At 47.9% G+C, this 22,699-nt stretch overlaps 1 protein-coding gene across 6 annotated transcripts in view; it reads left to right on the forward strand.

The window, feature by feature from the left end:
* The first annotated feature begins 3,127 nt into the window (after nucleotides 1–3,127).
* NCAPG2 (non-SMC condensin II complex subunit G2) overlaps nucleotides 3,128–22,699 on the forward strand; it is a 54,330-nt gene continuing 34,758 nt past the window's right edge. For all 6 annotated transcript variants that reach the window (XM_032482968.1, XM_032482966.1, XM_032482969.1 and 3 more), the window contains exons 1-10: nucleotides 3,128–3,213; nucleotides 3,758–3,913; nucleotides 5,177–5,296; nucleotides 9,583–9,771; nucleotides 10,097–10,211; nucleotides 11,597–11,751; nucleotides 13,333–13,467; nucleotides 16,247–16,341; nucleotides 17,654–17,723; nucleotides 20,125–20,211. In XM_032482968.1, coding sequence (XP_032338859.1) covers nucleotides 5,219–5,296; nucleotides 9,583–9,771; nucleotides 10,097–10,211; nucleotides 11,597–11,751; nucleotides 13,333–13,467; nucleotides 16,247–16,341; nucleotides 17,654–17,723; nucleotides 20,125–20,211 — 924 coding nt within the window. In that variant the 5' untranslated portion in view covers nucleotides 3,128–3,213; nucleotides 3,758–3,913; nucleotides 5,177–5,218. The remainder of the gene's footprint in view (nucleotides 3,214–3,757; nucleotides 3,914–5,176; nucleotides 5,297–9,582; nucleotides 9,772–10,096; nucleotides 10,212–11,596; nucleotides 11,752–13,332; nucleotides 13,468–16,246; nucleotides 16,342–17,653; nucleotides 17,724–20,124; nucleotides 20,212–22,699) is intronic.

A 22,699-nucleotide genomic window follows, 5' to 3' on the forward strand; every position in this document is an offset into this window, starting at 1 on the left:
TCTCTGATTGTTGAAATACACCTCCATTTCCCAAGTTCAGACATTTACTGTTAGAGACAATAAGGTATAAAACCACGAAAAGAAGGAAATGTTTCTGCCTGTGCCTCCTCACTAGCCGTGAGCCTGCCCCCCAGGGTGTGTCCCGTGGGGCAGGAGCTGGCGGTGAGGCCCCGGGGCCCCGGGCTGGGCTCTGCCCACAGTGGCTGAGAAGTTCTCCCTGGAGTCAGATCACATGAGGTTTCCAGTGACCTTTTCTTGTTTTAGCATGTTTTCCCAGTTACAATCATCATGATCAAATTACAGACTTTGTATTTTCTTATTAGGAAATATTTCTGGAAGGATATTCAGGAAATTGGTAACAGTAGTTTTCTTTGAATTAGAGCCATGTGATTATATTATTCGCTCAATACAAAATAAACTAAGTTAAAAAACCTGCATTTTATACTTGGTCCATTATCCAAGATGTTATTTTAGCCAAACTTTATGCCCTTTCATTGCATGATCCCAGCAGCTTTGGCCGTAGCTCATACTGGCTTGCCGTGGGGCCCAGTTTTGATTCTGGAAGCCTTTTCTCATTACGACATTGAAGGCTTTCAGAAGAGAGATTACGTCATGCCCCATTCATTCGTTCAGAAAGCATTTCCAGACTTAAGCTGAGGATGTGGGATTAATAAGAACTGGGGGGAGGGGGCTGGGAGGGGTGCAGCCAGGATGCTACTGAGAGGGGAAGTGGGTGGGGTTTGGGGGGAGCTGGGGTTCAGTCACTTTGGTGACTCCAAGTGCAGACCCGCTGCTGAAGGAGGTCCTCTTATTGCCGCAAAGTCCGGTGAGGCTCAGAGACATTGAGGGATCTGTCTGAGGTCACAAGGCCTGTAGAAGCCCTTCTACCCAGGAGGCAGCACCCCCAGGAAGCGTGGACGTGGGACGAGAGAGGGAGAAGGGAGCAGGATTCAATGTCCAGGAGGGGTGGTTGGGACTTCAGATTTGGATGGAGTGCCCACAGCCTGCCCGACATGTGGGAAACTCGGACCTCGGAGAAGTGTGTGCATGGACGCCAGTGGATCCAAGGGGCGTGGATGCCCAGGACAGGGTGACAGGCTCAAGGCAGAGTCCAAACTGAAAGGAGGGATCAGGCCTGGGGGCGTGGCATTCAGAGTCTGCAGGGGAGGGGTGGAGAGGTCGGTGCCCAGCATGACATGGGTGGTGCCTGTGCGGACCCCCTGAGCCCCTCTGGCCTCCCTGCTACAACCTTCCTGTTAGACCAGTACCCCATGCCCAAGAGGCTGCACTTCTTTGTGGTTGAAACGAAGATATTTTTGATCTAATGGGTTTAATGAGGCATGTGGTTAAATTCGTTTCACTGTTCACTTTGACCTGTCCTGGCGGGGTGGGGGGACAACAGCTGCACACACAGCTCAAATCATTTTCCATGGGAGGCAAGGTGCTGGGATGGGGCCACCACCCTGGGCCTCCCCTGCGCCCTCTTTTGTTTGGGTCGGTCTGAAAAACGGGATCCGCTCTGGCCAGTCTGGATGAGAGAGGCCAGCTGCTGGGCTCGGAGGTCATGAGGGACTGGCGAGGGACTGAGAACCTGGCACCACGGAAGGAGGGGAGGAGGAACAGGGCCTCGTGGGGGCCGGGGCTGGGACACAAGGTGCAGGTGTGGGCTTGGTGTGGTGGTGGGTTTGAATGGGGCATGAGCACAGCAGCCACTCTGCTTTGCACCAGGAGCCCCCCTTGGCCCTCACCAGCAAAGCCCAAAGCCTCGGACACCGCTGAGTGGGCTCCTGCTGGCCCCTGGGGACGGTCTGCGCCCAGGTCCTGACTCCAGCTGGAGGCCAGGGCTGGGCTGAGCTGGGGGGGCCTTTGCTCCTTCACCCTGATGGCCCCAGCGGCCCCCGGGGGGGGCGAGGTCTAGGGTTGCAGTCTTTGCTCCTCAGTAGTTTATGAAGCCCCAGGCTTTCCAACACAGCTCATTCGGTTTTGGCTTGACAGAGAGCCTGGACTTGCTAATTGCACTGTTTAGATGACACTTTCCATAAACTGAGTCAAATCTTCAGCTCTCCAAGGTGTGGGGAAAACGTGTAAAACCAAGCAATAAAAGCTTTTTTACAAAAAGTTGTATTGACAAAAGTGCTTTGAAATTAAAAAAGTAACTGCTGTAATTAATGGTAATTCAATGTACCTGGGTAAAGGTTTTTTTGGAAACTGAAAAATGATTGCAAGTGACTGAATAAAAGATCTTTTTGAAATTCAGGTGGTTTCCAAGTTTTTGCTTTCAACAAAAATTGAAAGAAAGGCAATCAAGTTATTAGCTGATACAGATTAAATTAAAAGAAGCTAATGATAGATCAGTATGTGATTTTTGGCATTTAACTAAAATATGTTCAAGGAATTGAGTATGTTGCTATTAATTTTTTTCATTTCTCTTCCCTTTTTTATGTGAAAAAGCTTTCTCAGGATTTACGTCTACAAACATAAACAATCAGAATAGAATATTTATTCTTAGAAACATGAGTTGATTGAAAAAATAGTCTGAACAATAGCATTAAGAGGTGTTTCAACAAAATTTTAGTTTTGTGATTAATAGGTACTTATCAAAATTCATCATTAATTTGTATGGTTTTGATGTATTTGTATCCGTAATAAAAGTAAGTTTTAAAATCTAGAGCGCTGTGTCTGTATGTGTGTATATATGCGTTGTTATTATTATTTTTGCTGGAGACGTGAGGAGAGAGTCACATCGGAGACACGGATGGAGACTCGGGCTCAGGACACCCGGGTCCGGGTGCTACTCGGACGTCAGGGATATATATAGTGATGTCACATTTTTATTTTAAGAGTCAATCTTTATAGTTATGTCAAAGATTGCATCCATTTCAGTCGTTTAAACCAGTGATAAGACAAATATTGATGTCAGACTGAAAAATGTCAGGACCCCAGCTGGAGTGAAAGAGGCAGGTCCGAGAACGGGGGGGGCGGGGCGCGGCGGCCTCGGGGGCGGGGCCCGGGTGTGTGGGCGGGACCCGGGTGTGTGGGCGGGACCCGGGTGTGTGGGCGGGGCCCGGGCGCGGGCGGGGCGGAGAGGGTGCGCGCCCGGATCTCGCGAGAGCGGCGTGTGGTGACGCGCAGGCGGGCGGAGCGCGTCGAGGGCGCGGGCGGGCGGGTTTGAATCTGGTCCGAGCGCGGGAAACGGCGGGTCCCGGGGACGAGGTAAGCTCCGCGGTGCCGGCCAGCGAAGGGCTCTGGGCGGTGGGCCGGGAAACGGCGGGGTCGGGCGGGTCGGGCCCCCAGCACCGCAGCCTCCACCTGGGCCGCGATCCGAACCCACGGCCCGGCTGGCGGCTCTGAGGCGACGGGGGAGGCGGGCACCGGGGCCAGGAGCGCGCCAAGCTCCGCGCCTTTCCTCTGGGGCTGGTTCAGAGGACCCCTGAGCCCTGGACCGGGGACTGACCCCGGAGGGGACCCCTGAGCCCTGGACCGGGGACTGGCCCTGGACGGGACCCCACGGCTTGGAATCGGGGTGACCTGCCTTGGAGGGGATCGCCCAGCCTTGGGCTGGGAACTGATCTCGGTGAGGACTCCCAGCCCTGACCGGAGACTGACCTCAGAGACCCGTTCCCTGAGCCCTCGTGCCCGGGGAACCCGCCCCCAAGTATCTCTCCTGGTTCTCAGGTGAAAGGTTGGCTCCAGGTGAGTGGGGTTTTCACGGTGACAAGGTAACAGGGATCTCTTTTTAACGCCCATCTTATTTCAGCGCCGGACCTCCTGTGTGGGGCCCACGGGACAGTGGGGCTGGCTACTGCACGGTGAGATGACCCTCGCCTAGAAGGCAGCGTCTGTCTGGCAGGAGGGCAGGTCTTGACCGCACGGCGCAGGAAACATAACGGGGCCACTCTGAGAGAGACTGAGTGTAAGTGGAAAAACCAGTAACCCTTAAGGAACCGTGATCACTAGTGTCAGAGAAATGGGGAGAATGGCAGTAAATTTGGCAGTCTAGTGGGAGTGGGCTACTGTAGTTAGAACCAGCATGCTAAGAATTACACCTGGAAATGCAGCAAGCCAGGAGAGCAACCAGGATTACAGAAAGCAGGAGCGTCCACAGTTTAAGGTGTCCAGTTGCATGTAGTCGATGGCACCTTTTTGGAGTGTGGTTTCCGTAAACTCGTGGGTTGGTACGAGCCATTGTTACTCTGCAGGCTTGTTGCTGGCTGCCCTCCCACCTGCTTGGTCAGTTGGAAGTTCAGCTCATAGCTCAGCCATCTGAGTTGAGGGAAGAGATGCCCACACTTCAGCGGTGCTTCTGTGGGGAAGTAATTTTCTGTTGTTGGTTTAATTTAAATGCTAAGATCTTGGGGTTCTGTATATAAGAGGACTCTTTCCCCGTAATTACTGCCTTTGGTACCAGTAACTTTCCATGTTGCTCTACTTGTAACTGCAGGACGTTTTCACTTACTTATTTTTTAATAGAAGTATAGTTGATCTACAGTACTGTGTTAGTTTCATACATACATATATATTCTTTTTCATATTCGTTTTTATTATAGGTTATTACAAGCTATGTTCTGTCATTTTGCTGTTACTTTGTCTTTGGGTTAATGCCTTTCAAACAGGGGACTGCTCACACTCGGTGTTGTGAATGGAAAACAGGATTTATTGTGGGAACACAGACGGGGAGGAAGTTGTGCACAGTCCCTGAGCTCTGTCCCCACAGAATGGGGGAGTGCACTGTGCTCGGCGCACCTCTGCACACACTAACAAGCTCCCTGGTGACCCCAGGGCCGCACTGCAAAACAAGGTGGCTGTGATGGGGATTTGCTTTGGGGAGGGAGAGACCTCGGGCTGTAGCAGCTGCGCTCAGTCTGCTCTCTGTTGAGCATCTTGCAAAGGTACTGAGAAGGGAGGGAAGGTGAGCCTCCCAGACCGTCCGGGTCTGTCTTTCCGTGGTCGGTCCCTCGTTAACAGCTGACGGTAACCTGTTGTGTTGATGCTCTCCTCAGTGAAGAAGACAAGTCACTTTTTTAGACATACTTGTTCATGTCAGAATATTGTTACCAACTGCCCACCACAGGGGCAGGGGGTTTTCCTGCAGTTGTGGATGTCAGTACCAAATTACATCTTGTCAGGAAAGGTGTACTTGCAAATGTTAAGTTTCATGATTGTGCTTTTTTCCCAGGGTTGCAGAGTAAATGCCGTATGAAAACCAGTTTGATCTGCCATGGAAAAACGTGAGACATTTGTACAAATAGTGTCTAAGGAGCTGGTTGGAGAATTTTTGCAGTTCGTTCGACTTGATGTAAGTTTTATGTTTAGCTTTATTGTGATTTTGACTGTTAATGTGAAACATTGGTCTAAAATCATTATGTCTACAACTGAAATACAGTCATCTCAGTGAATCCTTAGGGAACAAGGTTTATTTGAAAAAATAAAACAACTAAAATAGACCTGTCGATGGGCAACTACTCAGAAATGGTATTTCCTGCTTTCTTTTAAGAGGGGTTTGCAAGGGAGCTGAGAGGCACAGGGCAGTGTGCTTCCAGTTACTCAGCGCATACTTATGGTCTCGCTCCGTGTGTGGCTTGTTGGGGAAATAGTGCAGAAGGCCCTTTCTGTCCTCAGGTAGTTTGCAATGTTGTGGTGAGTCCAGGTGTGTAAACACAGCAGAGTTGGGGCTAAGCTGGGCAGGGATGTGGGGGCACCCAGACTCAGACGTGGAATGTCCCCCATTCAGTGGAAAGGCTGTGGAAACTCAGATCTAAAAGGTAAACAGAAATTAGCCGGTCAAAATGGACCTGGAGAAGGACCGCTCCCACTGGAGGGGTTAGCGCTGAAGCCTGCTGGAGAGGCGCCTTGTGCGTGAACCGTAAGAAGTTCGCAGGCCAGAGTGTAGAAACGCAAACTGAGGAGAAGGCAAGGGGGGAGCCTGGGGGCCGAGACTTTACCCCTAGAGGAACAGGGGCTTTACGCAGTGTCCTGCACTAAGAGGATAAAAGAGGGAGAGGAAGCTAGTGGGGCGAGAGATGAAGATGGAGAAGTGAGCTCTGCTTTCGCTGCACGTGAGGAGTAGAAGCCGTGTCCTTCAGGACAGAGGGTGACTAGGACATGGAGGTGAGAGCATTGGCCTGTGTGGGCTCTCAGGTTGAAGGATTGCACGTGGGCCAGGGAGGATCCCTGGTGTCTGACTCCAAGTGCTGTTCAGCAAGATGATGAAGTGGGAAGAGGATGGGTTGGAGGGAGAAGATGGGCTCAGTTTGGGACGGGTTGAGTGTCTGCCAGGGGTCATGCGGTTGGCCTGAGGCCCAGGGCCACGGGTACCTCGGCTCCAGTTGGAAGCTGAGGTCATGAGAACGCACGGGGAATGTATCGTGTAGCGAGAGAAGAGGGGCCTGGACAGGACTCCGGGGACCCAACATTCAAGGCACCAACTGAAACATTCCTGACCTTGATCCCACCTGCCTCACTGGTTCTGGTCACACAGTGAAAGTCATATTAGTGATAGCGAAGAACTAGAGAAGAATCTCATAAACTTGTTGCTGCAGTGTTTATTTTTCTTTATAAGAGAGAAGTGAGCTTATAGTATGATAAACTTAAACATAACCAGCAGTCTCACCAGCAGCACATCACCACAGAGGTGTCTTGGATGTTACGTGAGTGTCTGCTTTAGGGTAGGGTGTAGAGGATTTGTATAGAAGCTTTGCAGTCTAAAAGATGGCTGTTGCCAACTATGTTCCGTAGTACTAACTAAAGCCACTAGCGAAATGATGATTTGAGCTAAGTTAGTATCAATTTAAAATTAAGCACAGGGAATTACTGCTGTATGGGCACATGGTTTCAGTTTTGGAAGCTGAAAAGAGGTCTGGAGACGGTTGGTGGTGATGGTTGCACAACAGTGTGAATGTTCTTAACACCACTGAACTTAAAAATGCTTAAGGTGGTAAATTTTGTGTTGTGTATATTTCACCACAATAAAAAAAAACTGGGAAAAAATAAAATAAAATCAAAAAGTAAAAGTAGCAACATTTGGGCAGCACGGTCACATGGGCTGACGTGGTGTGTTCACTCCAGCGACCCTGTTACCTGCTGGAGAGCCTGGCGCTGCTGCTCGGCAGTGGACGTCTTGGTAGCTAGGGTGCTGACTTGGTCCTTATACTGACGAGGCATTGGTTTTAGTTTATGAGCAACAAGTTTTATGAACACTTAATAACTCAGCCTAGTCCCTTGGTCACCATGTAAGCTCTTAGTTAAACATCAAGGTGGAAATATGTGGGATTGTGCGTCAAGTTGCACCAGGCTGTTCCGTGGAGTTGGAGACGAGATATCATTCTGTAGGCAGAATAGTTGAATGATGGCAGTTTCACAGTCAGCCTGGTGAGAACTAAAGCAAAGACTTACTTGAAGCCAGTTTGAAGCCTATTAGGTGGACCTCCCCAAATGCAGTCGGTTCTGCTTTGTCTCCGCTTCTACATTCCGGTAAGTCAGTGTGCTCTGTGAGATGGGCACTGAAGAGCAGAGGGACTGTGGGGAGACGGGGTCGGGGCACAACAGTAAAAACTTCACCAGTGAAACATTTAAAGAAAGATGGGGACCAAATAAAATAGCAGTTTTATACATGTTAAAGCAGCGAGAAGTACATAGATACCATAGTAAATATGACAGGTTGCCTTGAAAAATGTCTGGGGTTTGTGGGTGGAAGTGAGTGCCAGCGCCCCCAGCGGTGGCCACAGCCCTGTGTGAGGGAGGAGAGAGCGTGGCCAGGCCGCTGCCCAGGGCGTGGTGGGGGCGGCGGCCTGAGGTGCATGGTGGGGCCCACAGCACATGTGGGGTCCCAGGGGCTGCAGGTGTGCAATGTGCCCTGAATTCCCCGGGGCTGAAGCCCCACACAGCCAAACCAGAAACTTGCTTCTTGCTCAGATTGTTCCCTAACATATCGACTGCGACAGGACAAGTTTGAATTTCAAAGCAAGTGTTGTAGAGCAGAACTGACTGTGTGGGGTGCCCCCCACCCCGGAGTGGAGGCTCAGGACTGCGGGGATTCGCCATTAGCTGATACCCCACGTGCCATCCGTGTGCCAGGCTCTGTCTGCTCCGCAGGCCAGGGTACAGGGCATGCAGGGGTGGCGGGAGGTGTGCAGCTAGTCGAGCTGGCTGAAGAGGGGTGGGTGGTTAGGTCAGAGATTCTAATGGGCTGCGTGGAGGTTGTGGAGACTCGGGGAGAGAATTCTGGACAGAAGGGAGGGACACACAGACCTGAGGAGGGTGCGGGCGTGGGTGCTCTGGGAGAGACAGGCTGGTGGGAGGAGGGCAGAGAGGTGGCCCTGAGGGCCCTGCGGGGCTATGCCCCCCTTGCCTAGTGCGGCGCCTGCCAGGCCCCGCCACCTGCCCCACCCCCAGCCTCCTTAGCGCGTGTGTTCTTTCTGTGTCGTTGGAGGGTCGGTTGCAGGCAGTGTCTCATCACCCCTCAGTATTTCCCTGTGTTTGCCTAGAACATAGACACTCTCCTGTAGAGTCACAAGAATACCCTCAAAGTTGGGCACTGACAGTCCCCGGTGTGTGTGTCCCAGTCTGAGATCGCCGTCTGTGCCCAGCTGTCCTGACTTGCTGGTTTCTTTACTCCAGGGAGTTTATCAGCCTCACTTTCCGTGGTGGACAGTCCTGGGTGCAGGCAGCGGGCAGCCATCTGTGGCCTGTCCGCCCCCTGCCCCTGTTTGCTGATCTGATCACATTCTTTTCTGCGTTTTGGAGAAACTGTGTTCATGAGCGGTGTCACGACCTTCTTGGTGAGGCGTATGTCCCCTTGTTGGTGCATTTGTGTTGTCAGTCTACTAGTGTGGGCGTCAACAGATTTCTCCACTGTGAAGCTGTGTTTCCACCTTCATAATTAGCAAGTAATCTGTGGGGAAATAAGTAGAGATGAGGTACCGGCCCTGTTCCTTGTCAGCCTTCTGCCCACCGGGCTCAGGATCCACTGACACTCTTGCTGACTCGGTTGCTGTGTAGCAGCCGCAGAAGGGCGACTCTCCAGTCCCACGCTGCTGCTGTCCCTAGCATGCCAGGGCTGTTAGTGAGTTACTGGTGATTATGTGTTAATTATCAGTATGGCCTTACTGATTCTTATTTTGTTCAGAGGGTTAATCCCTTCCTGTTGCTGTCTTGGTGCTCAGGTTGCCCCATACTGGGTTCCAGGAGGAAGTCAGGGCCCAGGGCAGGCTGGAGACACAGGGTGCAGCACGCAGTCGGCGGGGCTGCGCGATCATTCTTGTCGCTGCTGCCGCTGCTGCCGCTGCTGCCCTGACCCGCTCTTGGAGCCCGACTGCAGGCCTGGAGATGGGGGACTGCTGGATCTTAGGGAGTTTTGCTAAGAGAGTGAGATTCCTACACCAGGACTGAAGAGGTGGAGGAGGAGTCTGCTTTCTGTCCAATAAGCCCTGCACTTTCTCTTCTAGGAATTGGTTTTGAAAACTGCAGCCAAACTCTTGAACTTGTAACTAAGTTAGCACATAAACTTTTCTTTTGATGCCGTTATAAAAAGGATACAACTATTTTCTTGTATTGGAAATGTAACAATTGTTACTTGTTTTACAGAAGGATGCTTCTGACCCTTTCAACCTAAATGAATTACTAGATGAATTATCAAGGAAGCAGAAAGAAGAGCTGTGGCAAAGGCTCAGGAGTTTACTAACAGACGTGTTGTTAGAAAGCCCGGTGGACGGGTGGCACTTGGTGGGCCCCCCCGGGGAAGACAGCATGGAAACGGAGCATGGCTCAAAAACGGTAGTGCTGGTCTTTCAGAAAGTCTCCCTTTTCTCTGTTACAAATAATTGTTTATTGTGTAAAACTGAATTTCAAGTGAAGGGAAAATGTGAAGTTAGGAGTCTGCTGAGGGAGTTCTACCCTTTCCCGCCCTACTGCTGCTAACCTAGTATTCAGGGCTGCTGTTCTTCCCCGAACCGACTTGTGCTGAAGTTTAACTCACTTCTTAGAATAAAGTTAGTGTCAAGGGTGGCTTGGTTTTTGTAAATTTAGTAACTTTTACATTTAAAAATTACATTATAAGTTGATTTTAATCCACTTGTGCTTTGATTTTTTTCATTTGTAGAAAAAAACCATGGAAATAATTCACGCAGTGACATCTGTGATTCTTGCTTCTGTGTCTGTGATAAACGAAAGTGAGAATTTCGAAGCCTTGCTGGAGTGCGCTGTGATGCTAAATGGTAGGTCGACCCAGAAGGCGGCACCTCTGCACGACACGCAGTGAAAGGGAGCCAGGCTCTGTTCAGCTAAGACGAGCAGAGGTGCCTTCTGTCAGGGCCGTCCTGGAGAATTGCTGAAGTTAAGCCACATGTGAATGTTTCAGGGGTGAAAATGTGCATCGCTGAGCAACTGACTGCTGCTCATGGGTTTTTTTGGGAATGTCTTATTCAACCTGCAGGACCAGTGATGAGAGCTTATGAAGGGAAAGCAGCCTGATTATAAACTTCTTGGCTGGTGGTCTCTGTCATAGTTTCAATTTGACCAAGCATTTGTGACCTTGAATTTTCCTCTTTAGATATTTAGGAACGTGAGCTGAGGAACAGTTGTTGACTCTTGGGGAGTTTTTCTATACTAAAATTGATATCGCAATACTTTTCAAGGTTTACTGAACTGTAAAACTGTGATTACTAATTTAAGAGGAGCACTAGTCTGAGTTAGAGAAGGTCTGATTATATAATATTTATATGAAATTATAGAAATAGAAGATGCAGAAGTAGTTTTAAGTAGTGGTTTTTAAGAAAAGTCTCCCGCGTGCCCTCTCCCCCTGCTGTGTGAATATAATTAGTTCCATGTGACAGATTCTCTAATCAAACTTTCACCCTCAGTGTCACTTGGATTTACACACCGGCTTAGTGTGCTGTTTTATTCAGAATTCCTGCGTTGAAATAGTGTCTTATAAGTATAAAAGCAGCTCCCAGATGCTTGTGACTGCTGTCAGTTTACCCTCAGTCTCCGTCAGGCTTTACAGAGTGACCGGTGCTCACGCTGAGCTCCCAACCTGCCATCATTCAGGAGTTTGTCAGTGCGGTGGTGTTCAGGTATCTGGACTATGGTTATGAGCACACTGTTAGTGTTATCAGTATTTTAATTTAGTTCTTGAGCTCTTCTGTTAATAAAAGCACTGGGTTTTGTATTTGTTATAATAGTTGCTTTCACTGTTTTTCACCAATGAGCCAGAATTTAAGGCCAACAAATTGAGGGACGGTTCTCATGGATTACTGGTCCCTAGGCCTGACCTGGCTCCAGTGTTAAGAGCAGCTGTGGGTGTCCCTGCACTTAGGTTCGGGGGGCCTCAATGTCTACCTCTGTTAAATTAGGAGTTTTGGCAACGTGACCTCTCTGAGTCTTCCAGCTCTAAAATTCTCTCTTCTATTGGGTACCAGTAGCAAAGCAGTTGTTTAATTAACACCATTTTATGTTCCATAAATAATGTGTGTACATCTTTGGCAAGTTAAGCATAAACTAAATTTGCTTAGCAAACCTTTGTAAATACTGGTACTCTGCACTGTTGAATCTGGACTGGCACTGTTATGTTGCTCGCTGAGCAACAACTGCTCTGTTTTAGGCATTCTGTATGCATTACCTGGATCTGAGCGGGCGCTGCAGGGCGCCATCCAGGACCTGTGTGTGGTGTGGTGGGAGAGAGGCCTGCCCGCCAAGGAGGACATGGGGAAGACCGCCTTCGTCATGCTGCTGCGGAGGAGCCTTGATACGAAGACGGTGTGTACCCTTCCTAAGACGTGTGCTGCGTTGTGCTGGAAAAGGGCCCATGTTTACACCGGCTGAGAGCTATGCTTGCTTGTGAGAGGCTGGGCCCAGGGCTCCCGGTCAGGGGCGGTCAGAGACAGGCCATCGAGGTGGGCAGCAACTCCGTGTGCAGACTCTCTCCCCTGTCTTCCTTGGTGTGTGTCCTGTCCTCCCTCTGGTCACTTCGCAGTCACAGGGTGGCTATCCACCTCCACCTTTTGTGTGAGTTTCAGGCAGGGGAGCAGCCAGGCAAGATCTTCTCAGAAATTCCCAGCTGGCATCCAGCGGCAATGTCACCTGCCACACTGGTCTGCTGGCTAGTGGAGTTTTCAGAGGACACACTGCCTCTCAGCAGAAGTGGGGCCTTTTTAGAGGGAGGAAGGGGTGAGGGACTGAGGTGGGCGGCTGTGCTCTGTGGTCCTACATGACGGGAGTGGGTGGCACGGATGGTCAGGGAGACCCTGCAGGCCCGAGGGCTGGGCTTCAGACTGCCCCCCCAGGCCAGTGGAGAGCGTGCGTGAGGAGAAGCTATACCTTGGGCTGTTTCTCATCCTGTAATCTTTGGTATGCAGTTCAGAAATCCAGAAAAAGTCTTGTTTTTACCCCTGGTCAAGACAACAGATACTTATATTCATCTTTGAAAACTGGACAAATGAGGAAAAGGGAAAGTGAGGAAGATAAAAATTGGCCACACCCAGGATGACCATGTGACCTGGGGATCTATAGGGAACCCCCTTTGACGCCCACGCCTTACATCTTTACTTCCTCGTCATAGATCCTAGAAATGAAGCTTGTGGGTTTGAACTGGGAGCTCTTGCTCATGTTGCCAGCAGCTTTCTCTAAAGTTTACACCGGCCATGTCCTTTCCACCGTGGGGCAGTCCATCTCACCTGGGCCTCCAGGGAGCAGTCAGTTTTATGGCAGAAAAGAACCTTTTTGGCTGAGTCATCTGGCTGCCAGCCTTTGCCTGCTGGCCATGGAGTGATTGAAAAACCCTCGTTTGTGTCAGAACTTATACTTACGCTATAGTTAGTTTGTCTTTTAAAAGTCCATTTCCCCCACCATGTTTGTTTAGCTTTTACTTCAAGACTTTATTTAATGTCTTCCTAATGTTCTACACCTGTGCTATTTAATACAGCAGCCACTAGTCACATGGGGCCATTTAAATTTCAAGTCAAGAAATTATAGATTTGCTTCCCCGGTGGCATTGGACCTGTTGTGGTTGCCCATAGCCCGACGTAGCCGACGGCTCTGCACTGGTCAGCACAGGCCCACGTCCTTGTGGTCCCACAAAACTGCTGAACAGCACTGGCTAGCAACAGCTCTGCTTGCTTTTGCCTGTGTTTTTAAAAAAAATATTCTCTAGAGTTCCATTTGCAAATTTTAGTAACATCTGCAGATTTTAAAATCTGTTTTCTCTTGTCATTTCTTCCTTTGGATGAGTAATCTAGAGTTGTAATTATTTATGATATAAAATACTCTCATAGTTAATTTGAAATGTGACCTTTCCATTTTTTAAAATACTCTAACATTTTCCTTTTCACGTTGTCCCAGGGTGCAGACATATGTCGGCTTTGGCGTATTCATCAAGCTTTGTATTGCTTTGATTATGATTTGGAGGAAAGTAGAGAAATTAAAGATATGCTGCTCGAGTGCTTCATAAATGTTAATTACATCAAGAAAGAAGAGGTAAATGGCTTTTCTTTTTTGCCGTTTTTGTGCGCTTGTCTTTAATGGAAGCTCTTCCTAGCTCGTGTGTTTGCTGTTTGCGTCCCACTCAGTGTTTTAGTAAAAAACCAGCTTAACTGTCGGGAGCTACTGTATGTGCTGCACATCGCTTTTGCTGCGTGGCAATATTAGGGAAGGATTTTACGAGTCCTTGCTTATTTCATCATTAAATCGGATGGTCACAGGTGGCTGTGTGAATCCTAGGGGAACCATGATTGTATTTTGAATTAAGAATGATTAAAAATAAGGTTGAGAAAGCTCTTCCCCATGGGTCAGATCTGATCCTCTGCCCTGATTCCAGGTTGACAGGCATATACTCAAAACCATCATCACACAGTAGCCTTTCTTCCGCCTGTCCAGTAAATCCAAAGAGAGGCTTTCAGCCACTGCTCCAGTGTCCAGTCTGGTGGTCACTCCCACACATGGCTACTGAGCATGTGCAGTATGGCCGGTCCAGTTGTGGCCTTCAATGTAAGATACACATGGATTTGAAATGTAATATGGAAAAAGAAGGTGATGTATCCCATTAATAACTCTACATATTTATTGCATATTTAAGTGACAATATCTTGGCTATATTGGATTACATGGATGTATTATTAAAACCATGTAATTAAGCTTTTTCCTTGTGTTAATGTGGCTGCTGGAGAATCAGAAGTCACGGGGAGCTTCCCGTTCCTCTGCACAGCGCTGATCTGCTGTCTTGGGGTTTCCTGGGTCGTTTATTGAAGACTGACTGTTCCCTCATGGGAACACCTTTTATTGTAGAAAACAGCTTTCTTTCTGGGTTCTTGTGGCCTAGCAGATGGGGGTTAAGACAGAAGGAGGCAGTCATCACCCCTTTGTGAAGGAGGTGGGGAAAGACTTCCCAAAGGTGGAGGAGGAGGCCCGCAATGGAGGTGGCGAAAGGTCTGATGGCTGGTCAGCAGGAGAGATAGGATATGACCCTGTTTGCCGGCTCCCCAGGCTCTGCCTCCCACTGGCGTGGCTGAAGGCCTGGATGTGGTCACTGACGCTGGCCGAGACCTCGGCTCTCGGGGTCTGAAAGGCTGTGTTCACATCTCTGTTCGTCCACTGAATAGGTGGTGGCTATGATCAGACTTTTTTCAACCTCAGTGTTTCCTCCTGTAAAACAGGGACGCAGTTGCCTTGTTGCAGGGCCCCGAGCGGCTCAGGAGTGATGTCCACTGGGCAGGAAGGGCAACATCATCATTGTTGGAAGGATGTGGTATGTGTGGCCTGTGTCCTGAGCCTCTTCTCTCCAGGATGGTTGTGAAGTGTTGGGAGAGTAAAGAAATTCAGAGTGGGTTCGGACAGATAAACTTTATTTCTGTTTGTTGGCTTCTGCACAGCAGTTGATGAACCACTCATATAATGTGTATACACATGTCCAATTTCAGTTGGAATATAAAGAGACAGAGACAGATACACATGTGTATGCACATGTATACCAGAGACAGATACGTGTGTGTACATGTGTACGCCAGAGACAGATACACACACGTGTGCACGTGTATGACAGAGACAGATATGCACGTGTGTGCACGTGTATACCAGAGACAGATACGTGTGTGTGGATGTGTATGCCAGAGACAGATACACACATGTGTGCACGTGTGTGACAGAGACAGATATACACGTGTTACAGCTGTGTGCACACGTATGCCAGAGACAGATACACACACGTGTGCACGTGTATGACACAGATATGTGTGTGTGCACATGTACGACAGAGACAGATACACGCACGTGTGCACGTGTGTGACAGAGACAGATACACACGTGCTACAGCTCTCTCTTTAGTTCATGTGCTCTTTTGAATTAGTTTCCTGCTCAGTCATTAATTTGGTCAGATCAGTTTCCAGTCATTCTGGGTAAAAAAAAAATACATCTTCTACACTCTATTGGCAAGTTACTTCCAGTCAATATTTTTTTAAGAACTTGTGTGTTGCCAGCTTGGTCACCGTGCCATTGGTATCAAAGTGTGTTACGTCTGTAGGATTCCAGATGTGGTCATGTGCCAGGAAGCAGTGAGGAGGTGGCCGTGCTGCTGGCAGGGAAAAGGCATGCTTGATTTATCTTGCGCTCCAATAGGGAGTAACTGTGGTGTTCTTGGTGTCTACACTACTGTGTGTGGTCTCGCAGTCTCGCAGTGTGCATGTCGACCAGTGTCACATGATGCATGCGTGACACTTAATAACTGCATGTAATACATGGAGACTGCATGCATTTGAAAATTCTACCTTGGCAAATACTTGACTTCTTACTTTACAAGTCCTCAATTTTCTCTTTTATAAAAGATGAACTGAACTGATGTTCAGTTCCATTCCCACCCCACAATGCTAGATTTCAAGCATTCTTTGATCCTAGGTCATGTAGACATTCGTGACAGAGCCAGAATGAAGTGTTTTGGGGCCACTTGGCTTGCCTGCTGGGCAGCGGGTAAATGTCTGTGAAATCCTGTGGTCGAACTGGAGGGAGCTCCGTGGTAGGAGCTACTACACCCTCTACAGGGGCCCCCCTGCCCCGTGGGGCCCAGCTCGGTCCCTCCAGGACTCCCACCGCTGTCCCACCGAAGCTTGTCCCCAGGGCGTCTGAGTTACAGTTACGGGGGCTTCCCTACCGGGAGGAGTAGCAAGCGTCAGTGTTAGTAAGCAGGCAGACAATTGTTTGTGATTTTGTTACTGGGAACTTGTTTTTTGGTTGCAATTTGAACATTATATCCTTTTTTTTTTAATAGGGAAGAAGATTTCTTAGCTCTCTCTTCAATTGGAATATAAACTTTATTAAAATGATCCATGGGACCATTAAAAACCAGTTACAGGGATTACAAAAGTAAGTATTAAAGGTAATTAATATTTTGTGCTGTCTTAGCCTGGTTTTGAAAATTTCTATTTGACATGACTTCTTAGTTATGCTAATGTATAAGAAGCTTTAGAAACTGTCTCTTAAATTATATGATTCACTGTGTGCTGTTGTGCCTCTGAGTGTTTTTTCTTGCTGTAGGAAACTGTTGTCTTTCAGCAGTGATGCTGAAATTAAGGCTAACTTTGTGGTAGTCCTTTATGTCCTGGTTGACTATCAGCCCCAGTCACAGGAAAGCCCATGTGGCCAGCACTTCTGTGTGGATGCCCCGTCTTCCCTTCCTGTGGGCTGAGCTGTGGTTGGTGGAAGAGCCCTGGGATGGGGGTGTAGGACGCAGGCCCTCGCCCGAGCTCCCAGCCTCTGGGGCCCCTTCAGTGGGCGGAGCTGTTTGCGGGGTTCGGGGCAGGTACTTAATCTGCTCTGGAGCTGAGGAGCTGACATTTTATTTTTATTTATATGTGTGTGTGTATGTGTATATATATATATATATATATATATATATATATATACACACATATATATATATATATATATTTTAACTTGTTGATTGCCCCACTGTGGATTGGGTGTCCCCGAGGAAACAGCTGTCACCCGATTGGGGTGGCGTGGCGATCACCATGTTAACCGGGCACTGGGGGTGGGCCCGGACCTCGTGCGCGCTGAGCACACGTCCCACCACTGAGCGCCACCCTCCCCGTGAGTCGACACGCTAGAACTGAAGCCTCAGACGCCTCAGGTGGGCGGGCCTTAGACTCAGGTCCCCGTCGCGCAGCTCTGAGTGCTGAGCTGGGGTCTGACCCTGGGCCGGTCAGTTTACTGGGGTGCTTTCCCCTGCCCTCACTTGGAGAGTATTTGGGTTGAAGCAGCCAGTTTCCTAACTATGAGTCTGAAGTCAGTCCTGGTATCTCAGGGCTTCCTGTGCCTGAGGGAATCAGTCTGGAAAGTCCAAAGTGACTCCAAGTCGAAAATTTATTTATATTTAAACATCTGTTACTTAAGAATTTGGTTCTGGGCTTGCGTTCTCATAGTTTTACAGAAAATAGTGACGTTCTGGGGAGGTCTTGACTGAGAAAGAAGAAAACAGTTTGATATTTCAATTGTCCTTCTCCAACCTTTTTTTGTAACTTTCTGCTACAGGTAGATAACGAATCTCTACTATGCAAAGCACTAGTCTGAAACTAAGTTTCTTCTTCCCTAGAATAGGAGAATGCCTGCAATGATACACTTTAAAAGTATAATCTTTTGAACTTGCAATAAAAATTTTTGATTTTTTTTTTAACAGATCTTTAATGGTACACATTGCAGAAATTTATTTCAGAGCTTGGAAAAAGGCTTCAGGGAAAACACTGGAGGTATTTCCTTCCATTTTATGAAATGTTAACATGTTTTTATTGTGTTCTGGTTACTAACTAGATAGCCACAGTAGGGCTATTTGAAACCTGTGCTGGTGTTTGTCTGTCACACTGAAGGCCACGGCGCGAGTCCACATGACAGAGACGTGTCACGATGGTTACATCAGAACCCATGTGACAGTCGTGTCCTCTGGTCTCATGTCGCTGCCTGGCTTGCACACAGCCTCAGGGGCCCCATCACTCGGCACCAGGCGCAGTCGAGTGGTGCCGAGCTTTGCCCCGGTCACTTGGGCAGCTCCAGCCCTGTGCTGTCTGGCCACGTGTGGCTGCCTGGCGTTTGAGACGGGCTGTAACTATAAGAGACGCACCAGTCTTGGAAGACAGTGTGGAAAAGAGGAAAGTGAAATATCTCATGGGTATTAAAAAAAAAAGTATTGATTACACATTGAAAGGTTAGTGTGTTGAATATATTGGGCAAACAAAATATGTTATTAAAATAATTTTGCCCTTTTTTCTGTTTCTAACGTGGGCACTAGAGAATTTGAAGTTGCTTTTGTGGCTTGTGTCTTGTCTCTGTTGGACAGGGCTCCTTGGCAACCTCAAGCCACCTCTTTAGCGACATGGTTTGAGAATTTAAAGATGTTTGTGTGAATATGGCTAACCTTTAGTAACTGTGTGCACCTGCATTCTGACTGTGCAATTCACAACCACAGGTAAAGATTCACAGACCCTTTTGGAAAAAAATTAAAAGAGAGTGTCCTTGTCTGATATTCCCTTGTGTTTTTCTCATCCTAGGTTGTTAGATGTGTTTTCTTTCCTTCTGAGAGTACAGTCTGTACTCTGAGTCAAAAGGGGTCTTTCCTTTGGGAACAGGCCCGGACGGGCAGGTGGGGAGGCGGAGGAGGGGCAGCCCCCTGCCGTTTGGAGTCTGTTTCCATCCGCTGTGCTCTCCTGGCCAGCGGAAGCTTGGGTTAGACTTGCCGGGGTTTCACTGACTTTGCCCCTAGAGAGAAAGCGCTGTCACTTGTATCCCCCATTGACAACTGCTGAAATAGGTTTACAATGTATGATTTGGGGCGAAAGGGCAAAACAAGGACTTTGTTCTGCAGTTCTTTGCACTGCTTTATTGCTGCATGAAACTTGTTCCCAGAGAGGAGTTCATCCCCCTGTTCTTCAGTAGTGGTTTAAAACTGGGCGTTTGTAGTTGAAACCTTAACTGACTAGGTCTGCCCCAGATTAGCACCAGCAGCTTGTGCTTCACAGGCTTGCTCCCTTCCCTCTCCTCCCGCCGCCCCGCCAGCATTTAGAGCAAGGGCCAGACTTGGCATCCCCTGTCTGTGTCCTGGAGCGCGTGTCTCTGGGAAGGGTGGTTGTACAGTGCCAGGATCATACTTACCAAAGTTAACATATTTGAATTTCTCATAAAAGTGGCCGGAAGTTTAAAAAAATAAATTTCTCAGCTTTGTTTCAAAAATGTCTTCTTATAGTTTTTTTGGAATCGGAATCTAACCGTTCTCCCAATGGCACTTGCTTGTTACATCATTTAAATCTCTCAGAGCGCTCCTCCCTCTTCTATTTTAAAAAACTCTGCCACTGACATGCTGGGAGACCCAGGCCACTGCCCTGCAGGGCGCCCTTGTTCTGGTGGCTGGCTCTTGGTGTCAGCCCCGCGGTTCTGGCGGCTGGCTCTCGGTGTCAACCCCGTGGCCCGGACACTTGCCTGGTGGTGTTGGTTTCTCCTTGTCACCACAAGTCAGACTCAGGTTTCTACGTGCAGTGATGCTGAGATTTACTGGCAGCTTCAGGTGGGTGAGATTGTTTCAAAGATAGTGGAGAAGAGGTAAATATTGACAGCACGGTTTCCTACATCCTTCCCTGAAGCCATGGAGTCCTGGGTGTGGGGCAGTGTGCAGGAGAACAGACCAGACCTCCTGGGTCCTGGCGCCCATGTCCCATCCCTGCCCCGCCCCTCTGCGGCAGCCCTGGAAGGCTGTGTTTCAGTCAGTTTGGAATCCTGGCCGCGCCTTAGCAGTAGCTCAATGTTAGCTCTGCAGGGATGCTTGCACAGATGTAGTTTTCCAGATTAGCAGGATGGCGCAGAGAGGGGGACCCCGCCTCTCTCGGCCCCCGCGCTCTGTCTGACTGGCTGGAGCTGGCTCCAGGGGTCAGGGGAGGCTTGCCCTCTGTTTAGCGCGGATTAGATGTTTCATCCAATAAGATAGCTGCTCTTTGGTATGTGACAGCGGAAGGAGTTCTAAAGGTGTGGGGTTAAAGCGGGAGCGCTCTGGTGCAAGGACCCAGGCCCTTTCCCTCACGACGCAGAAGGTGAACAGGTCAGACTGTCTTCCCCACCCACGTGTGCTGGCGCCCCCCAAGCTCTCACACTGGGTTTTCACTCCAGGCCATCGAGAATGACTGCATCCAGGACTTCATGTACCACGGGATCCACCTGCCTCGGAGTTCTCCGGTGCACCCCAGAGTGCGCGAGGTGAGCCTGACCTGTCAGCATTTTCAGAAGTCACGCCTCATCTTGTTTGTTTTTAGATAATTGTTTTTGTGAAATGTTGCTACACTTTCACAGGCATCAGTTAAAGGCATTTCTTAGGATCTTGATATTTGGAATCTGGGAGTTTTACCCTGCCTCCAGAGTTTACAGTAGGAAAGCAAAGGTGTGGCTACTGTTAAGACATCAGAATTTTGTTCACAAAATCTTTCATTAAATTCTCTGGCATAAAAATGTCCAGACTCATCACTCCCTAACTGCCACTACCATGTTTTTCAAAAAAGAGGATATTTGAGTCTTTTTTAATTGAAGTAGTCAGTTTACAGTGTAATTTCTGTTGTGTAGCACAGTGATTCAGTCATCCGTATCCACATGTGTACACACTCCTTTTCATGTTCTTCTTCATTGTAGGCTATTATGAGGTATTGGATGTAGTCCCCTGTGCTGCACAGTAGGACCTTGCTGTTTATCTATTTTCTGTATAGTGGTGTGTGCCTGCAAATCCCAAACTCCCAGTTTATACCTCCGCCCCCCACCCTTTCCCCCTGGTAACCACAAGTTTGTTTTCTATGTCTAAATCTGTCTCTGTTTTGTAAATAAATTTGTTTGTATCACTTTTTTTAGATTCCATATGTAAGTGATATATAGTAATTTTCTTTCTTTTCTGGCTTACTTCACTTAGAATGACAGTCTCTCAGTTCATCCATGTTGCTGCAAATGGCATTACTTCATTCTTTTTTATGGCTGAGTAGTATTCCATCGTATAAATATACCACAGCTTCTTTATCCAATCATCTGTCAATGGACATTTAGGTTGCTTCCACTTGGCTATTGTAAATAGTGGTGCTAGAGTTTTCTCTAGATATATGCCCAGGAGTGGGATTGCTGGATCATATGGTAACTGTATTTTTAGTTTTTTGAGGAATCTCCATGCTGTTTTTTCCACAGTGGCTGCACCAAACTACATTCCCACCAGCAGTGTAGGAGGGTTCCTTTTTATTTGAGATTATTTTTATTATTTATTCTCATACATTACATTTCCATTGTGGTATCCTGCATACCAAATGGATGAAATGTTTCGATGGTTTCTCTTCTAAGATTTTGTCTTTGAAAGGTCCTCTCGGAATCTGGGTGTGGACGTGTCCTGTGTCGCACTTGGTCTGAGTAAACCAGGCTTTGCTGTCAGAGTGACCCTGTCACACCGATGCGGTCTGATGGTCACAGTAACCTTGCAGGAAGACAGGCCATCTTGTCTCTATCGGTCAGTGTCCAGATCCCCCAGCGACGCCTGTTTGCTGTCTTGGCAGCCAGCTGTGTGTCAGGAAGCTGAGGGAGTAGAGGCAGCCTCGCTGCTGTTTCGTGCAGTGAGGTCGCTGTTATTGGTGGGATGCAGGCATACTAATTATACGGAGTTTGCGTGGACAGGAAGCATTTCTTTTACGTTACTATTTACTTTGCATCTTCCAAAGATGAAGAACCCAGAGATAAATATATTCAATTGCTCCACCCCCTAGCACACACACAGACACAGACGCACAGACACATACACACACACACACACACACACACACACACACACAATCCCAGTGTGCTTCCTTGAGCTGTAGGTCAGTTTGGTGTTTCAGATACTGTTTAGCCATAAGGAATCGTGTCGTATTCAACTGTACAAGTTTGTGACATAGTTGCTTTACTCCTGGTCCCAAATGACTAAAGACGTTTTTCATATCTGGTTTTCTGTTGTGGTAGTGTGAGTAATTAGGATATTATAAATATAGATATAATCATTTGTTAAATTTATGGAAAAATGCACAGAAAGAATTGAAAGGAAGAATATCAGGTTTCACTTTTCAAATGAAATGTATTCCTGGACTCCAAGTAATGTTCTCACTGCTTATAACACGTTATAGTTTCTTCAGATCCTTTTTTTGATAAACATCAAATTTACGTTATAAATCATTTTATTGATATGGTGAAAGGTTTTAGCAGGTGCCTTAGAAGTCATTTGAAAGTAAAAAGTCCCCACATTGTTAATGAAAGTCTTCTGAAATTAGATAGTAATGATTACACAACTCTGAATGTGCTAAAACCCACTGCTACTTATATCTCAAAGCGGTTTGACAAGCTTTCTGTGAATACCATTGATATCGAATTAATATTGTACACACACAAAATTATAGATTCATATCACTTAGCACCATATAAAATCTTGTAAATAAAAAAATTAAGTCAGAAAAAGTAATCCCCCGACTTTCAGGGTAAAGTTGATTCAAGTTCACCTAAAGTGTGTTCTGTTGTTTTATAGCCTAATTTAAAAATTTTTCCATTTTTCTGTAATGTAATTTTAGCTTCAGGAGTTGTGAGTTAAGGAAGACAGGCAGGTTGTTGGGGGCAGGGTTCTGTGAAGAGCTGCAGGAAGAGTCTGGCTGGTTAGGAAGGGAGTGGAAAAGAGCACAGGCGGGAAGCTGAGAGCAGC

This window comes from Camelus ferus, chromosome 7, assembly GCF_009834535.1.
Source record: "Camelus ferus isolate YT-003-E chromosome 7, BCGSAC_Cfer_1.0, whole genome shotgun sequence".
In the NCBI taxonomy this organism is placed as follows: Eukaryota; Metazoa; Chordata; class Mammalia; order Artiodactyla; family Camelidae; genus Camelus; species Camelus ferus.